Consider the following 25,188-nt stretch of genomic DNA (forward strand, 5'->3'; position numbering starts at 1 on the left):
GTTAAGGTTGCTTGTCTAGTTCTTCCCCTCTTTCTTGTGCCACTCATTCCAAAGTTATCTAAAAGTCAAGGTCAAGCTGAGTTGTTCCCATGGGAAAGCAAAGGCCCAGATGGTAACAGTCAAACAGGAGGCCGGGAAAAGGAAAGTAAAACAATGTCACTGCTGTAAGTCCCAAATCCTCTAGGGGGGGCTTAAAATGTCTTTGGGGAAGAAATCAAATCCAATAAAGTTGATAAAATCTAATTCAATATCCAAGAACCTTCACCACAATAAGTTTTAGCAGAGTCAATACTTAAAAAGCAACAATGTTTCTGACAGTGCTTACTGGAATCCGAAAGGTGCTTCAAAATAGCAAGTCCAAACTCCCTCAGAATGTTTCAAAGTTTAAGTTCAAAGTATCCAAGTCTGCAGGCTGACTGCTCAGTTGCTCAGGCAGTTCCAGAACCTGGGTTTCTTGCTTAGGTTGTAATCCAAACAGAAGAAAGGTACCACTGTCCCAATAAAAGTCATAAAATCAATTACTTAAAGTCTTTAATCCGCTTAAAGGTAATTTCAGTGGGTGCCAGATCAGTTAGGTTAAACGTTCACTCTTTGCCTCCACTCCTCCAGCTCTTTGCTTTCAAGTTCAGTGTCAGCGGAAGACGGACTTCCTGTTTTTCGTCACTCTGCTTTCAGCCAAATTCAGTGTTTTTAAATCCAAAAATTTGTAAAGTCCTTATTACTCACGGGTTGTTGCTTTCCAGATCAGAAATTTCAGGAAGAAAGGTCAGCGCTCACCGGCAGCAGCAACGCGGCTTCGCTCCGTTGATTGCGACACGACCCACAGCGCCGCTACCCCCTCCGTGATCCGGAGCCCCTTACGGGGTCCCTTCAGCGTTTCGGGGGCTGCTTCTGGCACCTGCCGGGTCCCAAGACCACAGGCTTCTGCCGCCTGTGGTTTTTCGAAGTGGGTCTCCGCTTCGCCGCAGCGGACGACCCGTTCTCAGCGGAGCTTCCCTCTCCCGGTTAGAAGAGGGCAGCCATTGCCGTTCGCGCTGCCTCCGGAAGTCCGGCTCGACATTGAGCTCTAACCCGTGTCCGGTCAGCTTCAGAATGAGTTATCCACCAACTGCGCTCTAGCCATCTCAGTGATTGCCTCTTTCAGCCAGTCTGGGAAGGTTCCCTCACAGAGAGAAGCATTCACCACCCCACGAAGTCCATTGCCCAGCCCTTCCCAGCTAGCTTTTATAAGCCAGGATGGGCAAGGATCCAGGAGACAGGTGGTTGGTTTCACTCGTCCAAGCAGCCTGTCCACATCCTCAGAGGTAACAGATTGGAATTGATCCCATGCAACTTGACTAGACAGGACTCTAGCACTCTCCCGCCCCGGCCCTGCTCCCACGGTGGAGTCTACCTCTTCCTGAATCTGAGTGACTCTATCTGCAAAAAACTTTGCAAAATCATTGCAGGACATCATGTGGCCCGTACTGGGCCCTGATGTAGCAGATGGTTCTGCTGAATTGCAAACCACCTGAAAGAGTCTCCTGCTGCTGTTTTCTGCAGCTACAATAGAGGCGGTGAAGAAAGTCCTCTTTGCCATCGCTACCGCCACTTGGTAGGCTCGACATTGAGCTCTAACCCGTGTCCGGTCAGCTTCAGAATGAGTTATCCACCAACTGCGCTCTAGCCATCTCAGCGATTGTTTCATTGCCCTCAGATATGTGGAAAACCATGCAATCGGAGAGGCCGCTTCGGAGCCTAACAGTCAATAGCCCTGGTTAATGCCACATTCCAGCGGGCCACCAGGGAATCAGCTGAAAGGCCATCAACATGAGATAAAGCATTCCCTGCCACTCTCTGGAAACCATTTGGGTCCATTAAGTGGCGGGACCAGAACATCCAACAAAATGGCTGGGGCAGGCTCCACCGGGGGGGGGGGGGATATGCTCTGGGAGAACCGATCTCAGTGATTAGCGGTAGGAGGAGAAGTTACGCTAAGACCAGACTACGTCATTACCGAAGAGGCAGGTTTAGTCGTTGTTTGAGGACTATCCCTGCCTCCGGGTCTGGCCCACAGATCTGAGGGCAAATGTTTTCAACATCTACATGCTTTACTTTTTTATTCAAAGGGATAAACATATCATCCTTATTTTCCCTCTTTTTCCTCCCCCCTCCCTTCCCCCACAGAACCCCCCCAACTTTCCTCAGTTTCAGTCTTTGATTTCTCTAAAAATGCTGTTTTCTGCATGTTACACAGTTGTATAGATCCTCAAACTATTTACGGTAAGTAATAATTATCAATAAAAAGTTTGTGAATGTTTATTCAAAACCAGCCAAGGAGTCCAATTCGCTTTGTTGCGTCGTCAAATACTTTGTAAAGGGTTCCCATTCATCTTTAAAGTCACTGTTATCCTTGTCCCATAACTTGTGTGTCAGTTTTGCCAGTTCTGCATAATCCATCAATTTTTCTTGCCATGATTCTTTAGTTGGGGTTTCTTCAGTCTTCCATCCTTGTTCTATTAAAACTCTCGCGGCCGTTGTTGCATACATGAAGATGTTTTTCATAATGATTATTCTTATTCTTAGTAGTAGTCTGCTTTTTTCAAAATAAATATTGAAAAACTGCCCCTCAATGAGGCCAAACTTAGATTCACAAAATGTTTAGGGGTAGGCGTACCCCTGCGACCCCCCAGGAAATCGTGTCCTCCAAATCATGGAGAGCCACATGTTGCGGTGAGATCACCAAACTGCCTTCTTGTTGCAGGGGCGGGCACGTTTGGATGACCTCCTTGCCTCACTGGTCGCCCCTTTGTTACTGGGCCAGATTTCTGTCAGTTGGGCTTTGATTGGCATATAAGGGGCTATTTAAGGGGCTGCACATGGCGAAGTACTTCCTTCGTATCGTGCAGCGGATCTCCCTCCCTCCCTATAATTTTAGGTTGTGTTTTTGACCTTGCTATGCCTGACTAGGGGTCGTCTGTTTTTGGAGCAGGGGCCCAGTAGGAATTTTGCCACTTGGCTGATTGGCTGGTGCCATTTGGTTTTTGCCTATCGTGTAGCAAATCGTCACAATTTTGTAACTTTGTTAGGCATTGGTTCATTCTTTGGTGGAGGGGATTGTGGATTGGCTGTGCCTGCCCCTCAATTTTGTTGTTGCTGCTGGGGAATTCCGTTAAAGGAATCCAGGGGCTCGATTTGCTCTGTCCGATCCCCTCTCAGGGGCAGGGCCATGCCAGAGTTCCTCAGAACATCTGGGGTGAACTAAGAGGCAGAAATCCGCCTCTGTGCTCCCCCCGTATGTTTTCCCTTACTTTCTTCTGGAGGTTCCAGTTGTCAGTCCGGTGCAGGTTCAGGTAGTCCGAACCAATGCCTAAGCAACCACTCACATGCTGTAAACAATAAAGTTGTGGCCAAATTAATGCCAAAAATATTCTGTTTCCTGTGTGATTTATTTTGGAGGTTGTTTGGGGGTCTTCACACGCAAAAAGCACAGGTAGTAGTAATAGATTCAAACAGTTCTTCAAAAAGAAAAGAACCAAGTCAATCGATTGAAGAGGTTGAGAGGGGACATGCAGGGCAAGGAGATTTCAAAGGTGAAATGATGGACTCTTGTGCTTACTTGAAGGAAGGGCAATCTTCACATGCTCTCTTATCCTACTCCTTATCCTTCTTGCAATCATCATCATCCTATTTCTCAGACACCTTTTCCAGACAAGACTCAAGGCAACCTACAAAAATATTTTCAAACTGGAGGGGCTCTGCTTCCTTGCTTGCTCCACCTGCCATGTCGCACTCTGCACCCCATAATAATTGGCCAACCTGGCCTTTCCTTTCCCCTTTCCACCCTAGAAGATGACTAAGCCCCCTTTCCCCCTTCCCAACCCTGTTTCTGAAGCTCCTTCATTCTTCTGCCCTACGCTCCATGGAGTCACTGTTATTTGTGGCTAAAGATCAGGGGTGATGGGATCTCCAGATCAGAAACATCCAAAGGCCGATGAGTTAACCTTCTCTGCTTTGAGGTTTCATTTGAGCTTTCATGCTCAGGCCTGGTGCTTTCATGCGCAAGGTGCTTAGAACAGAATGTGGGACACTTTGCATGGAGTATATGGGACGTAAACCTTAGCTATTCAAACAAGATAAAACCCATCCAATTGGTTTCCACAAAAGCAACATGGCAGTTACAGACCACAGATGCTCAGCTGCTTTTAACATTCCACTCTTTTGCATCACCCAACATTTCAACATGCCTGGAAGAAGTGGACCATTTGGATCCCTTCCAGTCAGGATTCAGGCCTCATCATGGGACTGAAACTGCCTTGGTCACACTGGTCTAGGATCTCCGGCGGGCTAGGGACAAAGGTGAGAGCTGTTTCCTAGTTCTGCTGGATCTCTCAGTGGTGTTTGATACCATCGACCATAACATCCTTCTGGACCGCCTCAAGGGGCTGGGAGCTGGGGGCACTGTCATACAGTGGTTCTGCTCCTTCCTCCTGGGACGTGTTAATAAAGTGGTGGGCAGGATGAGTGTTCAGATCCCTGACCTCTCTCTTGTGGGGTGCCTTAGGGTTCTGTCCTCTCCCCCATGCTTTTCAACATCTACATGCTGCCACTGGGAGAGATCATCAGGGGGTTTGGGCTGGGTGTTCCTCAGTATGCGGATGATACCCAATTCTCTTTCAAATCAGAACCGGTGAAAGTGGTGAAGGTCCTGTGTGAGTGTCTGGAGGCGGTTGGAGGATGGATGGCAGCTAACAGATTGAGGTTGAATCCTGACAAGACAGAAGTACTGTTTTTGGGAGACAGGAGGCGGGCAGGTGTGGATGACTCCCTGGTCCTGAATGGGGCAACCGTGCCCCTGAAGGACCAGGTGTGCAGCCTGGGAGTCATTCTGGACTCACAGTTTTCCATGGAGGAGCAGGTATATTCTGTGTCCAGGGCAGCTTTATATCAGCTCCATCTGTTACGCAGGCTGAGACCCTAGATGGCCATAGACTGTCTCACCAGGGGTGGAAGATGCTCTAGTTATCTCTTGCTTGGACTACAGCAATGTGCTCTATGTGGGGCTACCTTTGAAGGTGGCCCAGAAACTACAACTAATGTGGAATGTGGCAGCTGGCCTGGTGACTGGGAGTGGCCGCCAAAACCACATAACACCAATCTTGAAAGATCTACATTGGCTCCCAGTACGTTTCCGAGCACAATTCAAAGTGTTGGTGCTGACCTTTAGAGCCCCAAACAGCCTCGGTCCAGTATACCTGAAGGAGCATCTCCACCCCCATCATTCTGCCCAGACACTGAGGTCCAGTGCTGAGGGCATTCATGCGGTTCCCTCATTGTGAGAAGCCAAGTTACAGGGAACCAGGCGGAGAGCCTTCTCGGTAGTGGCACCTGCCCTGTGGAACGCCCTCCCATCAAATATCAAAGAGGAAAACAAATACCAGACTTTTAGAAGGCATCTGAAGGCAGCCTTGTTTAGGGAAGTTTTTAATGTTTAATAGGTTATTGTATTTTAATAATCTGTTGGAAGCTGCCCAGAGTGGCTGGGGAAACCCAGCCAGATTGGCAGGGTATAAATAATAAATAATAAATAATAAATAAATTATTATTATTATTATTATTATTATTATTATTATTATTATTATTATTTGCATTCTCTTATCTCACCAGACTGGGTGCCATGGGATCCTAGGATGAAGAGTTCTTCCTGGTGGGCACATGTGCATGCAATTATGCCTAATATACTATAATGAGTGGGCTAGGTGGAGCTAACTTCTGCAAAAGCCTGGGCTACTTCCTGTGACGTTAACATATGAGAGTGGTGGAGGTGAAATAGTTAAGCAGGTTACCCAATCAGAACCCAGGGGGGTGGAGTCAGAGGGACTACAAAACCAGCTCTGAGAGGGGCGAAGGGAGGAGTTTGTTGGGAGTGGGGTGGTTGGTTGCAGTGGGAGTGAATTGGGATAGAGTCTGTGGGTAGGTTGAATTAGTGTAGCGAAATAAGCTGAGTCAGGAACAGTTAGGAGCTAGAAAGACAAGTAAATATCTGAGAAGTGGTTTAGTGAGTGAGAGCAGGTATGAAACCACACGCTTGTTAAATTGCAATAAATCAACAACTTTATGTTCCAAGTTAACCCAGACTGGACTCAGTATTGTACCAGGTAGGGTCTGGGTGGTGGCAGCGAGAAATAAAGTGGTGGCACAGGGATCAATAGATGGTGAAACGTCCGGGACCCTGTGTGATTGCCTCACTTCCCAACCTGCAATTTTGGGGAGGGAGGGGTTAGGGCTTCCAGACCTGGTCTGGTCAGTTCAATAATCCCAAAATTCAGAGACCTGTGGATTTTGAAGAATGACTATATTTCAACTGGCAAACTTTTTAAAAGAGTGCAACTCAGGTTGGTTACCATTTAAATAGAAGCAGAACTGAACTTCTTCTCCCTCTCATTCCACCCTCCATATTTTGTCACTCTTCATTTTCCACATTGTGGCCCAGTCCTGCTCACTAGACTGTTTTGGGGGATCCTCACCCCCTTATAGTCATCCTTTCTAATGATGTTTTGGGCCTCTCCACAACCATGCCTGCTGACACCCAGTGGCATAGCGTGGGTTGTCAGCACCCGGGGCAAGGCAAGTAATTTGTGCCCCCTAACCCGTGGATTTGCGCCCCCTAACCCTAACCCCCAGATGTTGTGCCCGGTGTGGCCGGCCCCCCCTGCACCCCCACGCTACGCCACTGCTTCCAGTAGCACCTTAGAGACCAACTAAGTTTGTTGTTGGTATGAGCTTTCGTGTGCATGCACCCTTCTTCAGATACATGTGAAGGATCAATAGCTTCTCAAGAATTTGTCCAATTGACATGCCATGTAATTACAAGAAAAGTAATTAATTAAGCTTAATGGTTGCTGAATACAGAGACTGCTGTGGATCGTCTCAGCAGATCAAATCCCAAACTCTCTCCATCACTCAAATAATGCAATGCACAAATCGATACAGCTAACCTGATCCAAAACACCCACCCACCCCACTCGCACATGAAAACAAAGATCACCACAGCCAATCACAAACAAACAACCACACCCTAGGCCAACCCCAACCCCAAAGAAGCACAAGTAAATACGGTGGTACCTCTGGTTAAGAACTTAATTCGTTCCAGAGGTCTGTTCTTAACCTGAAACTGTTCTAAACCTGAAGCACCACTTTACCTAATGGGGCCTCCTGCTGCCGCCACTCCGCCACCGCCCAATTTCTGTTCTTATCCTGAAGCAAAGTTCTTAACCTGAAGCACTATTTCTGGGTTAGCGGAGTGTGTAACCTGAAGCGTATGTAACCTGAAGTGTATGTAACCCGAGGTACCACTGTACAGTCATACCTCGGATTGAAGACCCTTCAGGTTGAGTGTTTTCAGGTTGTCTTCTGCAGTGACCCGGAAGTAGCGGAATGGGTTACTTCCGGGTTTCGCTGCTTGCGCATGCGCAGACGCTCAAAATGACATGACGCGCATGCACAGAAGAGGCGAATTGCGGCCCGCGCAACCGCAGATGCTCAGATGCGGGTTGTGTTCTGCTCAGGATGCAAATGGGGCTCCGGAACGGATCCCATTTGCATCCAGAGGTACCACTGTAGCAGAGAACCTGCACAAGTGACGCTGACACAAAACCCCACATATATTAAGTAAAATAGAAACATCGCCACCTGACCCCACCCCCACTCACCTTTCCCCCCTCCACCTCTTTCCCCCTTTTCTTCCTAATGTCTTAACAAATGAAACTGATCTGTAAAAAATGTTACTTGAGAAAGAGAAAGAGAGAGAGATTGCACATACTTTTGTAAACCAAGAAAATCTTTAATAAAAATACATTAAAAAATAAATAATAATAATGCAATGCACATGTCCACGACTTCAATGTCTTATCATTGCACCTGTGTAAGCAATCCAGCTACACAGCCAGAGCCTCGTGTTACATACAGAAACTCACAGTTTTCTGAAAAAGAATGACCAACACCCCAAGAAGCAATTCCTATGTGGGGCAATGCATCCTTCTCATAAACTTTTCATTGATCCAAGCTATCTCCCTCTGAAACATGAATACAGCAGATCTGAATGCCTGTAATCTGTAATTGGGATCTTACTTCTGTGGAAACTGCTATGACTGCCAGACTGCAGGAATACCTCTCCAGAGGCATGTGATTCTGGCAACGTTCTCTTCCACGTCAGCCTAAGTCACAGTGTCCCAAGGAGATTACAATTATGGGAAGCATGGGTGCAGCCAGGATTTATTTTATTTATTTATCTGTGAAGAAGAAGAGAAGAGTTTGGATTTGATATCCCACTTTATCACTACCCGAAGGAGTCTCAAAGCGGCTAACATTCTCCTTTCCCTTCCTCCCCACAACAAACACTCTGTGAGATGAGTGGGGCTGAGAGACTTGAAAGAAGTGTGACTAGCCCAAGGTCACCCAGCAGCTGCATGTGGAGGAGCGGGGAATTGAACCCGGTTCACCAGATTACGTGTCTGCCACTCTTAACCAATACACCACACTGGCTCTCCTCCTCTTCTTCCTCTTGTGCCTCCTCTTCTTTCTCTTCTGAATGAACTTTCCTTTCCCTTGTGGACCATGGTACTTGTTTCTCCCACTACACAGGATTTTCCCTGTTACAACCAGATTTTATGTACCTTATACTGAATAGTCCCTTTCATGGATCACTGCCTTGCTGTGGCGAAGGGGCTTGAATAACTCAGAGAAGCTATGAGCTATTCCGTGCAGGGCCACCCAAGATGGACAGGTCATAGTGGAGAGTTTTGACCATACGTGATCCACCTGGAGCAGGAACTGGCAAGCCACTCCAGTATCCCTGCCAAGAAAACTCCATGGACAAGGACAACAGGCATATAAAAATTATAACACTAAAGATGAGCCCCTCAGGTCGGAAGGCGTCCAACATGCTACTGAGGAAGAGCGAAGGACAAGTACAAGTAGATCCAGAGCTGATGAAGCGCCTGGGCCAAAGCCGAAAGGTCGGTCAGTTGTGGATATGCCTGGAAGCGAGAGGAAAGTCAAATGCTGTAAAGAAAAATATTGCATAGGAACCTGGAATGTAAGAACCATGAACCTTGGTATGCTCCTGAAGCTGAGATTCCTGAAGCTGAGGCTCCTGAGGTAAGCTCCTGAAGCTGAAGCTGAGAACTTTGGCCACCTCATGAGAAGAGGAGACTCCCTGGAAAAGACCCATGATGTTGGGAAAGATGGAGGGCCCAAGGAGAAGGGGATGACAGAGGAAGAGATGGCTGGACAGTATTCTCGGAGCTACCAGCATGAGTTTGACCAAACTGCGGGAGGCAGTGGAAGACAGGAGTGCCTGGCGTGCTCCGGTCCATGGGGTCATGAAGAGTTGGACACGACTAAACAACTAAACAACATACGGAATAGTATTTGCCTCCTGTTCTTGTGCCCTGCTGGCTTCACTGACATTGGAAGTTGCCCACCAATGTATAATTGTTGTAGAAGGGAACTCCAGCTTGGAGAATGAGAATCAAACAAGTGTCCAGAGCAAAGTATCATTTCTCCTCCCCACGCCATAACCCTCTCGCAGCATTTTCTGGGCTGATAATTTTGAGGAGCCTCTGATTTGGGTGGTTTCTTTTCTTTTTTCTTACAATTTTAAAAATTGAGTTTATTTAACAACACATTACACACTCACTTATCAAAGAAAACATAAAAATAATAACTCCCAATCAAAACAACAACAACAGACAAACAAATAGCAACAGAACAAAAAACTAAAAGATACAAATAAAACGTAAATAACATACGGAAACTTATACAAAATTACTCGTCCATGATATATATACACACACACCATATTTCAAGTCTTTTTTCCCTCCAATTGTCTTCCTTCATCCTCAACACATTTCTCTTTTCAGTTTTTGGTAAACTGTCTCCTTTTTGGTTTTTTATTATCCCTTATACTTTCTGTTTTAACTTAAGTACCATAAATTATTTTTGCAGAAATTAATCAAAACAAGTCCAAGTATTCATTTGAGAGCACTGCTTTTTAAGGTAATCTTTATGTTCTTCCTATTCTTTTTTATATATTTGGTTGGGCTGGCCCCTGATTGCCTAGGTCAATTTAGCCAATTCCATATAATCAAATAATTGTCTTGCCATTCTTTTTTTGTCGGTATTGTTTCTTTTCCCCAATTTTTAGCAATTAGTGTTCTCGCAGCCCCTGTAGCATAAAGGAATGTTTTCTTATTTTCTCTGGCAATATCTGTGTCTAATATCCCCAACTGAAAGCCATTCTATTCCTTCATAAAAAGCATAAAAAGCCAAAACAAAATCATTAAAGTCATTATATTGAGTGGTTGTACCTCCTGCAAGATTTTCAGTTGTTTTAATTATGTTTTTCATCAATTAAACAGCCACTGGCAGTACAAAGTATCTCTAGTGGAACTTGTTTATTACACAAAATGTCATGTTCATAGAGCAGTGAGTACCATGCTCTGGTCCATGGGGTCACGAAGAGTTGGACATGACTAAACAACTAAACACGTGAGTACCAGCTGCCTGTTCCATTAGTTACACAAAGCATCAATTACTTAAGTTGTCCCTGAATACATCGTCCTCTGATTGCAAGATTAATTGGTTGCGCAGCCAGTTGTTTCCATACTTTGGCCATTGCAAAAGACACCTATGGCAGAATCAGCCTAGGGCGGCACATCCCGTATTAACCCAAATGGCAGAGATCTTGTCCAGAAATCAGTGCTGATGATGCTGGTGCTTCACCTCCACTGGCAGAAGCAGCAGGGCAGGAGGGGCACCCATGGGCATTGTGCCTGGTTGGGGGCTTCTGCCACCTGAAGGAGCGTCCTCACCTGCCTCAAGGCTCTGGGATCAGCCCTGTCTTTGGTTGTTTTACTCTGTGAGGTTTTGCCAGTTCCTCTTGGTTGAATCCTTAAATCACACAGCATTTGCATGTTTAGAATAATATGCAGTTTCATCCATTATTTTTCTCAGTGGATAAAGGGATCACTATAATTATCCATTCTGAAGCTTAAATAACTGCTGGGTATTTGCTCAGAGTGATCTTCTCCCCTCCATCTTGTTTGAATAGCTAAGGATTACTTCTCATATATTCCATGCAAAGTGTCCCACATTCTGTTCTAAGCACCTTGCGCATGAAAGCACCAAGGCTGGGCATGAAAGCTCAAATGAAACCTCAAAGCAGAGAAGGTTAACTCATCGGCCTTTGGATGTTTCTGATCTGGAGATCCCATCACCCCTGATCTTTAGCCACAAATAACAGCGACTCCATGGAGCGCAGGGCAGAAGAGCGAAGCGGCTTCAGTAACAGGGTTGGGAAGGGGGAAAGGGGGCTTAGTCATCTTCTAGGGTGGAAAGGAGAAAGGAAAGGCCAGGTTGGCCAATTATTATGGGGTGCAGAGTGGGACATGGCAGGTGGAGCAAGCAAGGAAGCAGAGCCCTTCCAGTTTGAAAATATTTTTGTAGGTTGCCTTGAGTCTTGTCTGGAAAAGGTGTCTGAGAAATAGGATGATGATGATTGCAAGAAGGATAAGGAGTAGGATAAGAGAGCATGTGAAGATTGCCCTTCCTTCAAGTAAGCACAAGAGTCCATCATTTCACCTTTGAAATCTCCTTGCCCTGCATGTCCCCTCTCAACCTCTTCAATCGATTGACTTGGTTCTTTTCTTTTTGAAGAACTGTTTGAATCTATTACTACTACCGGTGCTTTTTGCGTGTGAAGACCCCCAAACAACCTCCAAAATAAATCACACAGGAAACAGAATATTTTTGGCATTAATTTGGCCACAACTTTATTGTTTACAGCATGTGAGTGGTTGCTTAGGCATTGGTTCGGACTACCTGAACCTGCACCGGACTGACAACTGGAACCTCCAGAAGAAAGTAAGGGAAAACATGCTGGAGGAGCATAGAGGCAGATTTCCTCCAGATGCTCCCAGGAACTCTGGCATGGCCCTACCCCTGAGAGGGGATCAGTCAGAGCAAATTGAGCCCCTGGATTCCTTTAACGGAATTCCCCAGCAGCAACAACAAAATTGAGGGGCAGGCACTGCCAATCCACAATCCCCTCCACCAAAGAATGAACCAATGCAGAACAAAGTTACAAAGTTGTGACGATTTGCTACATGGTAGGCAAAAACCAAATGGCACCAGCCAATCAGCCAAGTGGCAAAATTCCTACCGGGCCCCTGCTCCAAAACCAGACGACCCCTAGTCAGGCATAGCAAGGTCAAAAACACAACCTAAAATTATAGGGAGGGAGGGAGATCCGCTGCACAATGCGAAAGAGGAAGTACTTCGCCATGTTCAGCCCCTTAAATAGCTCCTTATATGCCAATCAAAGCCCAATTGACAGAAATCTGGCCCAGTAACAAAGGGGCGACCAGTGAGGCAAGGAGGTCATCCAAACGTGCCCGCCCCTGCAACAAGAAGGCAGTTTGGTGATCTCACCGCAACATGTGGCTCTCCATGATTTGGAGGACACGATTTCCAGGGGGGTCGCAGGGGTACGCCTACCCCTAAACATTTTGTGAATCTAAGTTTGGCCTCATTGAGGGGCAGTTTTCAATATGATTAAAAAAAATTTGAATATGACTTCTAAGAAAGTTAATTTATTTAAAGACAACTATGAAAAGTGCTGGTCTGAAGTGAAAAAAGATCTTGAAATTTGGACAAACTTAAAGCTTTCCTTACTGAGTAGAATTGCAGTTATCAAAATGAATGTATTGCCAAGACTGTTGTTTTTGTTTCAAACGTTACAGATTATTGACAAGATGGACTGTTTCAAGAAGTGGCAAAAAGAAATTGCTAGGTTTGTCTGGCAGGGCAAAAAGCCCAGAATAAAATATAAAATTCTTACTGATGCAAAGGACAGAGGGGGGTTTGCCCTGCCGGACTTTAAGTTATACTATGAGGCAGCAGCTTTTTGCTGGCTGAAGGAATGGCTACTTCTTGAGAATACAGATATTCTAGATTTGGAAGGATATGATAATGTTTTTGGATGGCATGCATACTTGTGGTACGGTAAGGACAAAGCACATAAGGCGTTTAAAAATCATATTGTCAGGAAAGCATTGTTTAATGTCTGGGTCAGATATAAAGACTTCTTGGAGAATAAAACCCCAAGGTGGCTCTCACCTATGGAGGCAAAGGCCTTGAAAAAATCTAATATGGGATCGAATTGGCCAAAATATTGGGAAATTTTGGAACAGGAGGGGGACAAACTGAAATTGCAGAGCTATGAAAACTTAAGGATAAGGTGCAGGATTGGTTACATTATTTCCAAGTAAGAGAGGCCTATAATTCGGACAAAAAAAATGGTTTCCAGGTGGAAAAATCGAAGTTGGAAACAGAATTGCTAGAACCCAGTGCTAAGGTATTGTCGAGAATGTATAATCTGCTGTTGAAATGGAATACTGAGGACGAAACGGTTAAATCTGCTATGATAAAATGGGCACAAGATATTGGTCATAACATCCCAGTTTGTTGACGGGGAACGGTTGTGGACCACCGGCATGAAATTTACAGCATGTAATGCCTTAAGAGAGAATATTATGAAAATGATTTACAGGTGGTACATGACCCCAGTCAAGCTAGCAAAAATCTATCATTTGCCCGACAATAAATGTTGGAAATGTAAAGAAATGGAAGGAACATTCTTTCACCTTTGGTGGGCCTGCCCAAGGATTAAGGCTTTCTGGGAAATGATCTATAATGAACTGAAAAAAGTATTTAAGTATACTTTCCTAAAGAAACCAGAGGCCTTTCTCCTGGGCATGGTCGGCCAGTTGGTGCCAAAGAAGGATAGAACCTTTTTTATGTATGGCACAGCAGCAGCAAGAATACTCATCGCAAAGCACTGGAAGACACAAGATCTACCCACCCTGGAAGAATGGCAGATGCAAGTAATAGACTATATGGAACTGGCAGAAATGACCGGCAGAATCCGAGATCAAGGAGAAAAGCAGGTGGAAGAGGACTGGAAGAAGTTTAAAGTTTACCTACAAAAATATTGTAAAATTTATGAATGCTAAGGGCATTGTAAATGAAAGGAAGGGGTTCTAGTGATTAAGATAAATAAGAGTATAAAGGGAAGGATAAAGGATGAATTTGAATAATAAATGATCTTACTGAATTAATTTTTAAAGTGGAATACAAGAAAGGAAGGCGGGTGGAAGTAAGGAAAATAAGATCTGGAAGGGCATTAACTTGAAAGAGAGGTTTTTTTATGCTAAATTTTCTTTTTTACGTTTTTCTTTTTTTCTGTTTTTCTGTTTGTATTTTTGATGTGTGTTGTTTGTTGTTTTTGTGATTTTAGTTATTTTTTTATTGGTTGTTAACTTATGTAAAATCTAATAAAATATGATTTTTTAAAAAAAGTTTGGCCTCATTGAGGGGCATTATTTCAATATGATTAATTTATTTATTTTTTAAAAAAAGCAGACTACTACTAAGAATAATCTTTGTGAAAAACATCTTCATGTATGCGACAACAGCCGCGAGAGTTTTACTAGCACAAGGATGGAAGACTGAAGAAACCCCAACTAAAGAATCATGGCAAGAAAAATTGATGGATTATGCAGAACTGGCAAAACTGACACACAAGTTATGGGACAAGGATAACAGTGACTTTAAAGATGAATGGGAACCCTTTACAAAGTATTTGAAGACGCAACAAAGCGAACTAGACTCCTTGGCTGGTTTTGAAAAAACATTCACAATCTTTTTATTGATAATTATTACTTAAATTGTTTGAGGATCTATACAACTGTGTAACATGCAGAAAACAGCATTTTTAGAGAAATCAAAGATTGGAACTGAGGGAAGTCGGGGGTGGGTGGGTTCTGTGGGGGGAAGGAGAGGGAGGGAGGAAAAAGAGGGAAAATAAGGATGATATGTTTCTAGATAATATGTTTTGTTTTAATTTTGAATAAAAAAGTAATTAAAAAAAATCATTGTGGGAAGCGAGCATGTGAAAAGTGCCCTTCCTTCAGGTAACCGCAAGGGTCCAGCAATGCAATGGGGACAGGTGAGGGGTGAATCATTTACCTGAGGGATACATCCCCCTAGCACTGCCTATGTGGGGCATTGCACCATCCTCACAAACCTTTCATTTGATTCAAGCTATCTCGCTCTGAAACACGAATACAGCACATCTGAATGTTTGTGATCTTCTGTGGAAAGTGCTATGACTGACTGAATGCAGGAATGTCATTCCAGAGGCATGTGATTTTGGCATGTTGTCTTCCACGTCAGCCTAAGTCACAACGTCCCAAAGAAATTACAATTATGAAATCTTCTTCTCCCTGCCTGCCCTCTCTTGGCAAGCTTTGGGGCTCCATTTAGCTTAAAAGGAGGCATTCGGCTTTGCCACCACAGTTCATCCTGAGCCATGAAGATCCTTCACCTGTGCTTCGCAGTTCTCTCTTTGCTGCTCCTGGCTTCCCCAGGTAAGGGATGGAGGGGAAGAAGAGAGAGGGACACCTTCCAGCCTATTATAGGGTGGAAGAGGGAGAGGAGTACAGTTGCTGTTCTGTGGCCTTGCAAAGGAAGCTCACTTTTCTTTCTAGAGATGTTTCTTTAGTGGGAATTCTTTGCATAAAAATGTATATATCAGACAAAATTGCCTACTAAAGTGTGTCTATTAGGGAAAATATGCACTGTGTTGCTGAATTTCCCCCATTATGCCCATCATTGCTTTGCAATCTCCCCTAATATAACCTTTATTTTCATTCGGAATTCGTGAAGTTACACTTTTTCATGTGCAGTTGAGTAGACACATTTTTTAAAAACCATTACTTGAAGGGAGAACTGCCTTTCAAAGGATGGCTGTGCTTTGATGTTCACATGTTAACTTTATTATGGTGCATCACGTGTAAAAGTGGCAAGGAAAAACAAAAGTAGCCAACTTCTTTTCTCAGTTTGGTTAGAGTTTATGGAATTCCATGCAATTCTATGGAATACGTTTTAAAAATTTTGATTTCTCTCTTCCACGGGTCTTTCACTAAATTTGGCATATGTCGTGTCTAATTAGTGGGGAAGTTTTCTTGATGTAATATAGAGCTTTTTATTCTGGGTAGTTCTTGGGGCTCTGATGGCTTCAGTTACAGGTTTTAGATTCTCTATAACGTATAAGCCATGTGAGCCTCACTTCTTGCTGTCGTGTTTCGTGGACTGACACCCTCCACTCATGAGCAAATAGCTGGATAAGCACATTTACCATTTCTTCTTGTGAATGTAGCAAGGGTGGTAAACACCAGTGGCCAGTGGCAGGGGGAGGGGGTAGGAGTTGGGATGCCACAGCACCCAGGGAGTCACAGAGCCACTCCTGTTCAAAGAGCTATGGGGTTGTGACTTTCTTTCTGCCTATTGTGAATTAACCTCCTTCTCCACACTTACGTTTGTTTCTCTCTTTGCACAGGATCTGCACAAGAAGATGACTTTAATAATTATGACGAGTGTGAAAGGAGCGACGGTATTTGCATAAGTGGAGGTTGTCCTGATTATTCTCAATACGTTGGAATGTGTGATTACGATCTGTTCTGTTGCAGAAGGTAATTTATTCTTGCCAAAGGGGAATGACACCTCCTGCCCCTCTCCCTTCAGCCTCTGGATAGATCATTATTTCATTTCATTTTAATGTTTGATGCATTATTGTATTTTATTATTTTGTTGGAAGCCACCCAGAGTCCAGATGGGTGAGGTATAAATAATAAATTATTGTTATTACTACTACTATTTATTATTATTATTATTATTATTATTATTATTATTATTATTATTATTATTATTTGGCGTCTCTGCTTTGGGTGGCTGCCACCCTAAATTGACACCCCTTCTCAGACTGAGGCTAAGGGACCCACAGAACTAAGAAATTAGTTTCATTACGTACAACCTGGAAAACTTTAGGATGGCTTGTCACAATTAACTATTGATCAGTCTGCATGTTTACAATAATCTGTCTGATTCCAGTTTAGCATCCTTTAACGTAGCATTCATCCGCTGTTAAAATCCATTAGACTTTTCCATCACAACCCTCTTATATCCAATTTGTTAATTACAAATATTGCTTTCATAGGTCCATGAGTACCAGCTACCTGCTCCATTAATTACCCAAAGCATCGTTTACCTAAATAGTTAATTGCTCCACGTACCAAATGCAGAGTCCCCTAAGTTGATCATCCTTTGCCTGCAAGCTCGATTGCTCCATTGCAAAACAAGGACAAAAAAATCTATGGCAGAATTAGCCAAGGGCAGCATATCCCATTTTGCTGCTTGAGTAAGAATTGCTTCTTTGCCATGCTATCAGCACGGCTCCTAAGCCCATCTACCTGCTCCGCCTTCCATAGCCTGATCTGCCGCTGACACACACCATACCCTGTTGCTTGCAGGCACAGAAGCGGCACTACCTTTGTTGCCCATTTTAAGCAAGGTGGTGCCGAGTTCTTTCACCATAGGCAGAACCAAGCGGGGCAGGAGAGGCACCAATGGGTTTGTTGTCTGAGGGGCTTCTGCCACCAAAAGCAGTTTCCTCACCTGCCTCATGGCTGGTCCAGCTGTCTTTAGCCCCTTTGCCCTGTGAGCTTACGCCAGATCTCCTTTGCCAAATCCCTAAACCACACCGTATCTTACTGCTCCTGCTGCTATGGCCTGCTCTGCCACTGCCACACAATCTATCCTCATTGGCAGAGAAGCAGGACAGCCTTCATTGCAAATTTTAAGCAAGATGGTGCTGTAGTGCTTCACCACTGGAAGAGCCAGTGGGGCAGGAGGGGGATCAAGGAGTGTGTTGTCTACAGGGCATCTTATCACCTGAAGCACGGTCCTCACCTGCCTCATGGCTGGTCCAGCTCTGCAATCAGGCGTGTCTTTCAGATATAAAGAATTTGAAAGAAGGAATTTTGTCCTGGGTCATTGCAGAGAAATTAGCAACTGGACTGAATGAACCCCACGGTGCCAGTTCTCCCGTGTTTCTCAAAACATTGTCACAAAATGGCGAGCAAGCTTCCTGTTTTCCCAGAACTCTTCCTCAGGGCCACATAGACAACAGTCCCTGCCGTGCATAACGTCCAGTCTGCAGGAGAATATTGGAGACCTTGAAAACTCCCTCACTATTCTGTGACATATTTAATTTTACTTATAAAAGGAAGTCCCCCAGGGATGAGGATGGGCTAGAGATTGGATTCAATTCTCATCGAAAGGTGAATCTTTGTAATTCTTAGTTTCTGGAAACGAAAAACTGAAACAGACCTATGCCTACCCAATGGTTTATTATCATGAAATGTTTCTTATAGTCCAACATCGCTTGCTTTGTATTTTCTTGTCTCAAACATGGTCACTTTGCTATGAAGCTAACTGTTGTCTTTTTGTTGCTGGTTTCTGTGTTTTAGACGGGAGGAGTGATAGATGCCTTTGAAAAGTGGAAGATGCTCCCTCTCTTTGAGAGCCGCTGGATCCCGCTTGATCCCCAGCTAGGGACCTCTTCTCCAAAGCATCCAGATTGAAAAAAGCAACAGTTTCAAGGCTCACATGAGCTTGTGCCTTGCAATAAAAGCAGATCCATAAAGCCTTTTCTCCTCTGTTTTTTATTTCTAAGCATGAGTGTTATTGCTAGTAAGAACCCAAAATGGCACCTTACGTCCATGAGAAGGAGGTGTTAGCAGGCATGGTTTGTGGAGAGGCCCAAAACGTCATTAGAAAGGAAGACTAAAAGGGGGTGAGGATCCCCCAAAACAGTCTAGTGAGCAGGACTGGGCCACAATGTGGGAAATGAAGAGTGACAAAATATGGGGGGTGGAATGATAGGGAGAAGAAGTTCAGTTCTGCTTCCATTTAAATGGTAACCAACCTGAGTGGCACTCTTTTAAAAAGTTTGCCAGTTGAAATATAGCCATCCTTCAAAACCCACAGGTGTCTGAATTTTGGGATTATTGAACTGACCAGACCAGGTCTGGAAGTTTCCTCTTATAGATTCTTGCCCCCTTCCCCCACAGTATTGCAGGTTGGGAAGTGTGGCGATCACACAGGGTCCCCGGACATTTCACCATCTATTGATCCCTGTTCCACCACTTTATCTCTTGGTACCACCACCCAGGCCCTACATGGTAAAATACTGAGTCCAGTCAGGGTTAAGTTGGAACATAAACTTCTGTTTATTTATTGCAGTTTAACAAGCGTGTGGTTCCATAAACGGTCTCTGTGAATTACAATCATGGGGTGCCTATCCAGACCTATAACTTCTGCTACCTGCTCTCACTCACTAAACCACCTCTCAAATATTTACTTGTCTTCCTTATTTCACTACACTAACTCAACCTACCCACAGACTCTATCCCAATTCACTCCTACTGCAACCAACCACCCCACTCCCAACAAACTCCTCCCTTTGCCCCTCCCAGAGCTGGTTTTGTAGTCCCTCTGACTCCACCCTGCTGGGTTCTGATAGGGTAACCTGTTTAACTATTTCACCTTCAGCACTCTCCCTTCAGATGTCTTCTAAATGTTTGGTAGTTGGTGGGAGGGCGTTCCACAGGGCAGGTGCCACTGCCGAGAAGGCCCTCCGCCTGGTTCCCTGTAACTTGGCTTCTTGTAGTGAGGGAACCACCAGAAGGCCCTCAGCACTGGACCTCAGTGTCCGGACAGAACGATGGGGGTGGAAACGCTCCTTTAGGTATACTGAACCAAGGCTGTTTAGGGCTTTAAAGTTCAACACCAACATTTTGAATTGTGCTTGGAAATGTACTGGGAGCCAGTGTAGGTCTTTCAAGACCAGTGTTAAATGGTTTTGGCAGCCGCTCCCTGTCACCAGTCTAGCTGCCGCATTCTGGATTAGTTGTAGTTTCCAGATCACCTTCAAAGGTAGCCCCACACAGAATGCATTGCAATAGTCCAAGCGAGAGATAAGTAGAGCACACACCACTCTGGTGAAACAGTCTATAGCCAGCTAGGGTCTCAGCCTGCGTACCACATGGAGCTGGTAAACAGCTACCCTGGACACAGAATTGACCTGCTCCTCCATGGACAACTGTGAGTCCAGAATGATTCCCAGGCTGCACACCTGGTCCTTCAGGGGCACAGTTACCCCATTCAGGACCTGGGAGGCTTCCACACCTGCCCGCCTCCTGTCCCCCAAAACAGTACTTCTGTCTTGTCAGGATTCAACCTCAATCTGTTAGCCGCCATCCATCCTCCACTGGCACCCTGGGGTTCATTCAGTCCAGTTGCTAATTTCTCTGTATGCACCCAAGACAAAAGTCTACTGCCTCAGGTTCTTTCCTTAAAAGATAAAATAATAATGAAGCTGCTTGGAATTGAAAGTGGGAGATTTGCATGGAATGTATGGCATGTGAAACTGAGGCAATCTTGTTACAGATAGGTAGCCGTGTTGGTCTGCCATAGTCAAAAATCTGCCAATCACCCATTCCCACCACCCTTCTGAGTAATACCCCTCCCCACCTTCTCACTATATAGAAGGGTCTGGTGACTTCTGTTTCAGTGTATCTGAAGAAGTGTGCATGCACACAAAAGCTCATACCAAGAACTAACTTAGTTGGTCTTTAAGGTGCTACTGGAAGGAATTTTTTTGTTTTGTTTTGAGGTAATCTGAAATGGTGGAGGGCAGGACATCACACAGAGTTGGTGCCCAGCATCTGTTAAAGCTGCAGAATAGACATCCCTTAGGCACTGATATAAACAATGGATGAAGCTGCACAACAAATTAAATGTGCCCATACGGTGTGGTTTAGGGATTTGGCAAAGGAGATCTGGCATAAGCTCACAGGTCATAGAGCCCAAAGACAGCTAGACCAGCCATGAAGCAGGTGAGGACCCTGCTTCTGGTGGCAGAAGTCCCTCAGACAGTAAACACATTGGTGCCCCTCCTGCCCCACTGGTTCTGCATATGGTGAAAGAACTCAGCACCATCTTGCTTAAAATGGGCAACAATGGTAGTGCCGCTTCTGTGCCTGCGACCAACATGGTATGGTGTGTGTCAGCGGCAGATCAGGCCATGGAAGGAGGAGCAGGTAGATGGGCTTAGGAGCTGTGCTGGCAGAATGGCAAAGCAGGAATTACCATTTTGCATCAAGCGGCAAAATGGGATGTGCCATCCTTGGCTGATTCAATAATCCCAAAATTCAGACACCTGTGGGTTTTGAAGGATGACTATAGAACACTCATGCTTAGAAATGAAAAACAGAGGAGAAAAGGCTTTATGGATCTGCTTTTATTGCAAGGCACAAGCTCATGTGAGCCTTGAAACTTTTGCTTTTTTCAATCTGGATGCTTTGGAGAAGAAGTCCCTAGCTGGGGATCAAGCGGGATCCAGCGGCTCTCAAAGAGAAGGAGCATCTTCCACTTTTCAAAGGCCTCTATCACTCCTCCTGTCTAAAACATAGAAACCAGCAACAAAAAGACAACAGTTAACTCAGTTTCATAGCGAAGTGACCATGTTTGAGACACGAAAATAGAAAGCAAGCCATGTTGGGCCACAAGAAACATTTCATGATAATAAACCATTGGGTAGGCATAGGTCTGTTTCAGTTTTTCATTTCCAGAAACTATGAATTACATAGATTCACCTTTCGATGAGAATTAAATGCAGTCTCTCAGACACCCTTACCCCTGGGGCCCTTTTCTTTTATAGTTATAATTAAATATGTCACAGAATAGTGAGCAATCTTTCAAGGTCTCCAATATTCTCCTGCAGACTGGATGTTATGCACGGCAGGGATTTCTTGTCTTTGTGGCCCTGAGGAAGAGTTCTGGGAAAACAGGAAGCTTGCTCATAATTTTGAGACAATGTTCTGAGAAACATGAGAGAACTGGCACCCTGGGGTTCATTCCGTCCAGTTGCTAATTTCTCTGTATGCACCCAAGACAAAAGTCTACTGCCTCAAGTTCTTTCCTTAAAAGATAATGAAGCTGCTTGGAATTGAAAGTGGGAGATTTGCATGGAATGTATGGCATGTGAAACTGAGGTAATCTTAAATGGTGGAGGGCAGGACACCACACAGAGTAAGTGCCCAGCATCTGTTAAAGCTGCAGAATAGACATCTCTATTCTGAGATAAACAATGGATAAAGCTGCACAACAAATTAAATGTGCCCATACGGTGTGGTTTAGGGATTTGGCAAAGGAGATCTGGCATAAGCTCAAAGGACCAAGGGGTCAAAGACAGCTGGACCAGCCATGAGGCAGGTGAGGACCCTGCTTCTGCTGGCAGAAGCCCCTCAGATAACAAACCCATTGGTGTCCCTCCTGCCCCGCTGGTTCTGCCTGTGGTGAAAGAACCCAGCACCATCTTGCTTAAAATGGGCAACAATGGTAGTGCCGCTTCTGTGCCTGCAACCAACGGTGTATGGTGTGTGTCAGCGGCAGATCAGGCCATGGCAGGTGGAACAGGTAGATGGGCTTAGGAGCCGTGCTGGCAGAATGGCCAAGCAGCAATTAGCATTTTGCATCAAGCGGCAAAATGAGATGTGCCACCCTTGGATGATTCTGGCATAGGTATTTTTATTTTTATTTTTGCAATGGAGCAATTGAGCTTGCAGGCAAAGGATGATCAATTTAGGGGACTCTGCATTGGGTACTTAAAATGATCAATCCAGAGGGTAATGGGAGAGGGGCAGGAGGTGTAATTCTCATTTGGTCAGCTGAAATTACCTTCTGCAACAGGCATAACTAGGAATACACCTTCCAATCCTTTTATAATCATCAGGACAACGTAAAGGGTAGCAAGTACCATGCCGTCTATGGCATTGCAAAGTAGTCTTAGTTTCCTGGTCCTGTGCAGATCCTGTGCAAAGAGAGAAACAAACATAAGTGGGGAGAAGGAAGTTAATTCACAACTGGATGAAAGAGAGGAACAACTCCACAGCCCTTTGAACAGGAGTGGCTCTGTGATGCTCTGGGTGCTGTGGCATCCCAACTCCTACCCCCCACCCCACCCCCTGCCACTGGCCACTGGTGTTTACCACCCTTGCTACATTCACAAGAAGAAATGGTCAATTTGCTTATCCAGATATTTGCTCATCAAGAAACTTTTCCCACTAATTAGAAACTTTATACCCAAAATTTATTGGCACACCTGTGGAAGAGACAAATCAAAATTTTATTTTCTAAAATGTATTCCATAAATTTGCATAGAATTCCATAAAATCTAACCAAACTATAATAATAATAATAATAATAATAATAATAATAATAATAATAATAATAATAAATTTTATTTATATCCCGCCCTCCCCAGCCGAAGCTGGGCTCAGGGCGGCTAACAACCGTCAAAATAGTTCAACATTCTAAAAACATTCATTATAAAATTAATTAAAATCAAATTAATGGCAACCATCAAGCAAAATTCTCTGCAGGTTGCCAGAGGAGGGGGTCAGACTGTGCCTTAGCCAAAGGCCTGGTAGAACAGCTCTGTCTTGCAGACCCTGCGGAAAGATGTCAAGTCCCGCAGGGCCCTAGTCTCTTGTGACAGAGCGTTCCACCAGATTGGAGCCGCGGCCAAGAAAGCCCTGGCTCTAGTTGAGGCCAGCCTAACCTTTCTGTGGCCTGGGGTCTTTAGGATGTTTTTATTTGCAGACCGTAAATTTCTCTGTGGGACATACCAGGAGAGGCGGTCCCGTAAGTACGAGGGTCCTAGGCCGTATAGGGCTTTAAAGGTTAAAACCAGCACCTTGAACCTGATCCTGTACTCCACTGGGAGCCAGTGCGGCTTGTATAGTACTGGATGAATATGATCTCGCAGTGAAGACCCCATAAGGAGTCTCGCCGCGGCAGAGAAAAGAAGAGGCTGCTTTTGTTTTCCTTACCAGTTTTACATGCGATGCCATTTAATTCCAGTTGCAGACAACTCTGGGAGCCGGCATTTGACCACAGACAGCTTCCGGGTCATGTGGCCAGCATGACTAAGCTGCTTCTGGTGAACCAGAGCAGCACACGGAAACACCGTTTCCCTTCCCGCCGGAGCTGTACCTATTTATCTACTTGCACTTTGATGTGCTTTTGAACTGCTAGGTTGGCAGGAGCTGGGACCGAGCAATGGGAGCTCACCCCGTCGTGGGGATTCAAACCGCCAACCTTCTGATCGGCAAGCCCAAGAGGCTCAGTGGTTTAAACCACAGGGTCACCCACGTCCCTTTTTCCTTCTATTACCCTGCCATAATGAAGTCAACATGTGAACATCAAAGCACAGCCTTCCTTTGAAAGGCAGCTCTCCCTCCAAGTAATGTGTTTAAAAAATGTACCTGAAAAAGTGTATTTTCATGACAATAGCATGAAAATATAGGTTATAATAGGGGAAATTGCATAGCAGTTATGGGCATAATGGGGGAAATTCAGCAACACAGTGCATATTTTCCCTAGTAGACACACTTTGGTAGGCAATTTTGTCGGATATATACATTTTTTATGCAAATAATTCCCACTAAAGAGATTACCACTAAAGAAACGTCTCTAGACAGAAAAGTGAGCTTCCTTTGCAAGGCCACAGAACAGCCACTGTACTCCTCTCCTTCTTCCACCCCATAATAGGCTGGCAGGTGTCCCTCTCTCTTCTTCCTCTCCATCCCTTACCTGGGGAAGCCAGGAGCAGCAAAGAGAGAACTGCCAAGCAGAGGTGAAGGATCTTCATGGCTCAGGATGAATTGTGGTGGCAAAGCCAGGCAAAGCCAGCTTTTAAGCCAAATGGAGCCCCAAAGCTTGCCAAGAGAGGGCTGGGCTTCCCATAATTGTAATTTCTTTGGGACATTGTGAGTTAGGCTGACGTGGAAGAGAACGTTGCCAAAATCACGTGCCTCTGGAAAGGCATTCCTGCATTCTGTCAGTCATAGCAGTTTTCACAGAAGATCACAAACATTCAGGTGTGCTGTATTCATGTTTCAGAGCAAGATAGCTTGAATCAAATGAAACATTTATGAGGAGGATTCAATTCCTCACATAGGCAGAGCCTGGGGGATGTATCCCTCAGGTAAATGACTCACCCCTCACCTGTTCCCACCACATTGCTGGACCCTTGCGATTACCTGAAGGAAGGGCACTTTTCACATGCTCACCTCCCACAATGATTATTCTTAGTAGTAACCCGTGCTTTCCTCCCCTAAAAAATGTTTAGGATTACTCTCATTTTCCTACTCATGTTGAAATACTGCTCCTCAATCTGGT

The 25,188-nt window shown here is 44.8% G+C and overlaps 1 protein-coding gene and 1 long non-coding RNA gene across 5 annotated transcripts in view; one reads left to right on the forward strand and one right to left on the reverse strand.

Moving 5' to 3' along the window:
* The window catches only part of LOC309365898 (uncharacterized protein), a 63,807-nt gene extending 45,221 nt beyond the window's left edge, over window positions 1-18,586 (forward strand). For all 3 annotated transcript variants that reach the window (XR_014166268.1, XR_014166269.1, XM_081904504.1), the window contains one exon: window positions 18,411-18,586. Coding sequence is in view for 1 of the 3 variants with exons in the window: in XM_081904504.1 (XP_081760630.1) it covers window positions 18,411-18,436 (26 nt within the window). In the remaining 2 variants the exon portion in view is untranslated. The remainder of the gene's footprint in view (window positions 1-18,410) is intronic.
* A 2,643-nt stretch (window positions 18,587-21,229) lies between these two features.
* On the reverse strand, window positions 21,230-24,739 carry LOC309366092. 2 transcript variants are annotated; one of them, XR_014166494.1, is made up of 3 exons: window positions 24,601-24,739; window positions 22,684-22,816; window positions 21,230-21,405 (listed from the first exon to the last, which is right to left on the reverse strand). It is a non-coding gene; the product is annotated as an uncharacterized lncRNA (long non-coding RNA). The 2 variants fall into 2 exon arrangements; XR_014166495.1 differs by lacking the exon at window positions 24,601-24,739 and having other exon boundaries at window positions 22,684-23,045.
* Between the last annotated feature and the right edge of the window lie 449 nt (window positions 24,740-25,188).

Source organism: Podarcis melisellensis (genome assembly GCF_964234715.1).
Source record: "Podarcis melisellensis genome assembly, chromosome: 3".
NCBI classification, from domain to species: Eukaryota; Metazoa; Chordata; class Lepidosauria; order Squamata; family Lacertidae; genus Podarcis; species Podarcis melisellensis.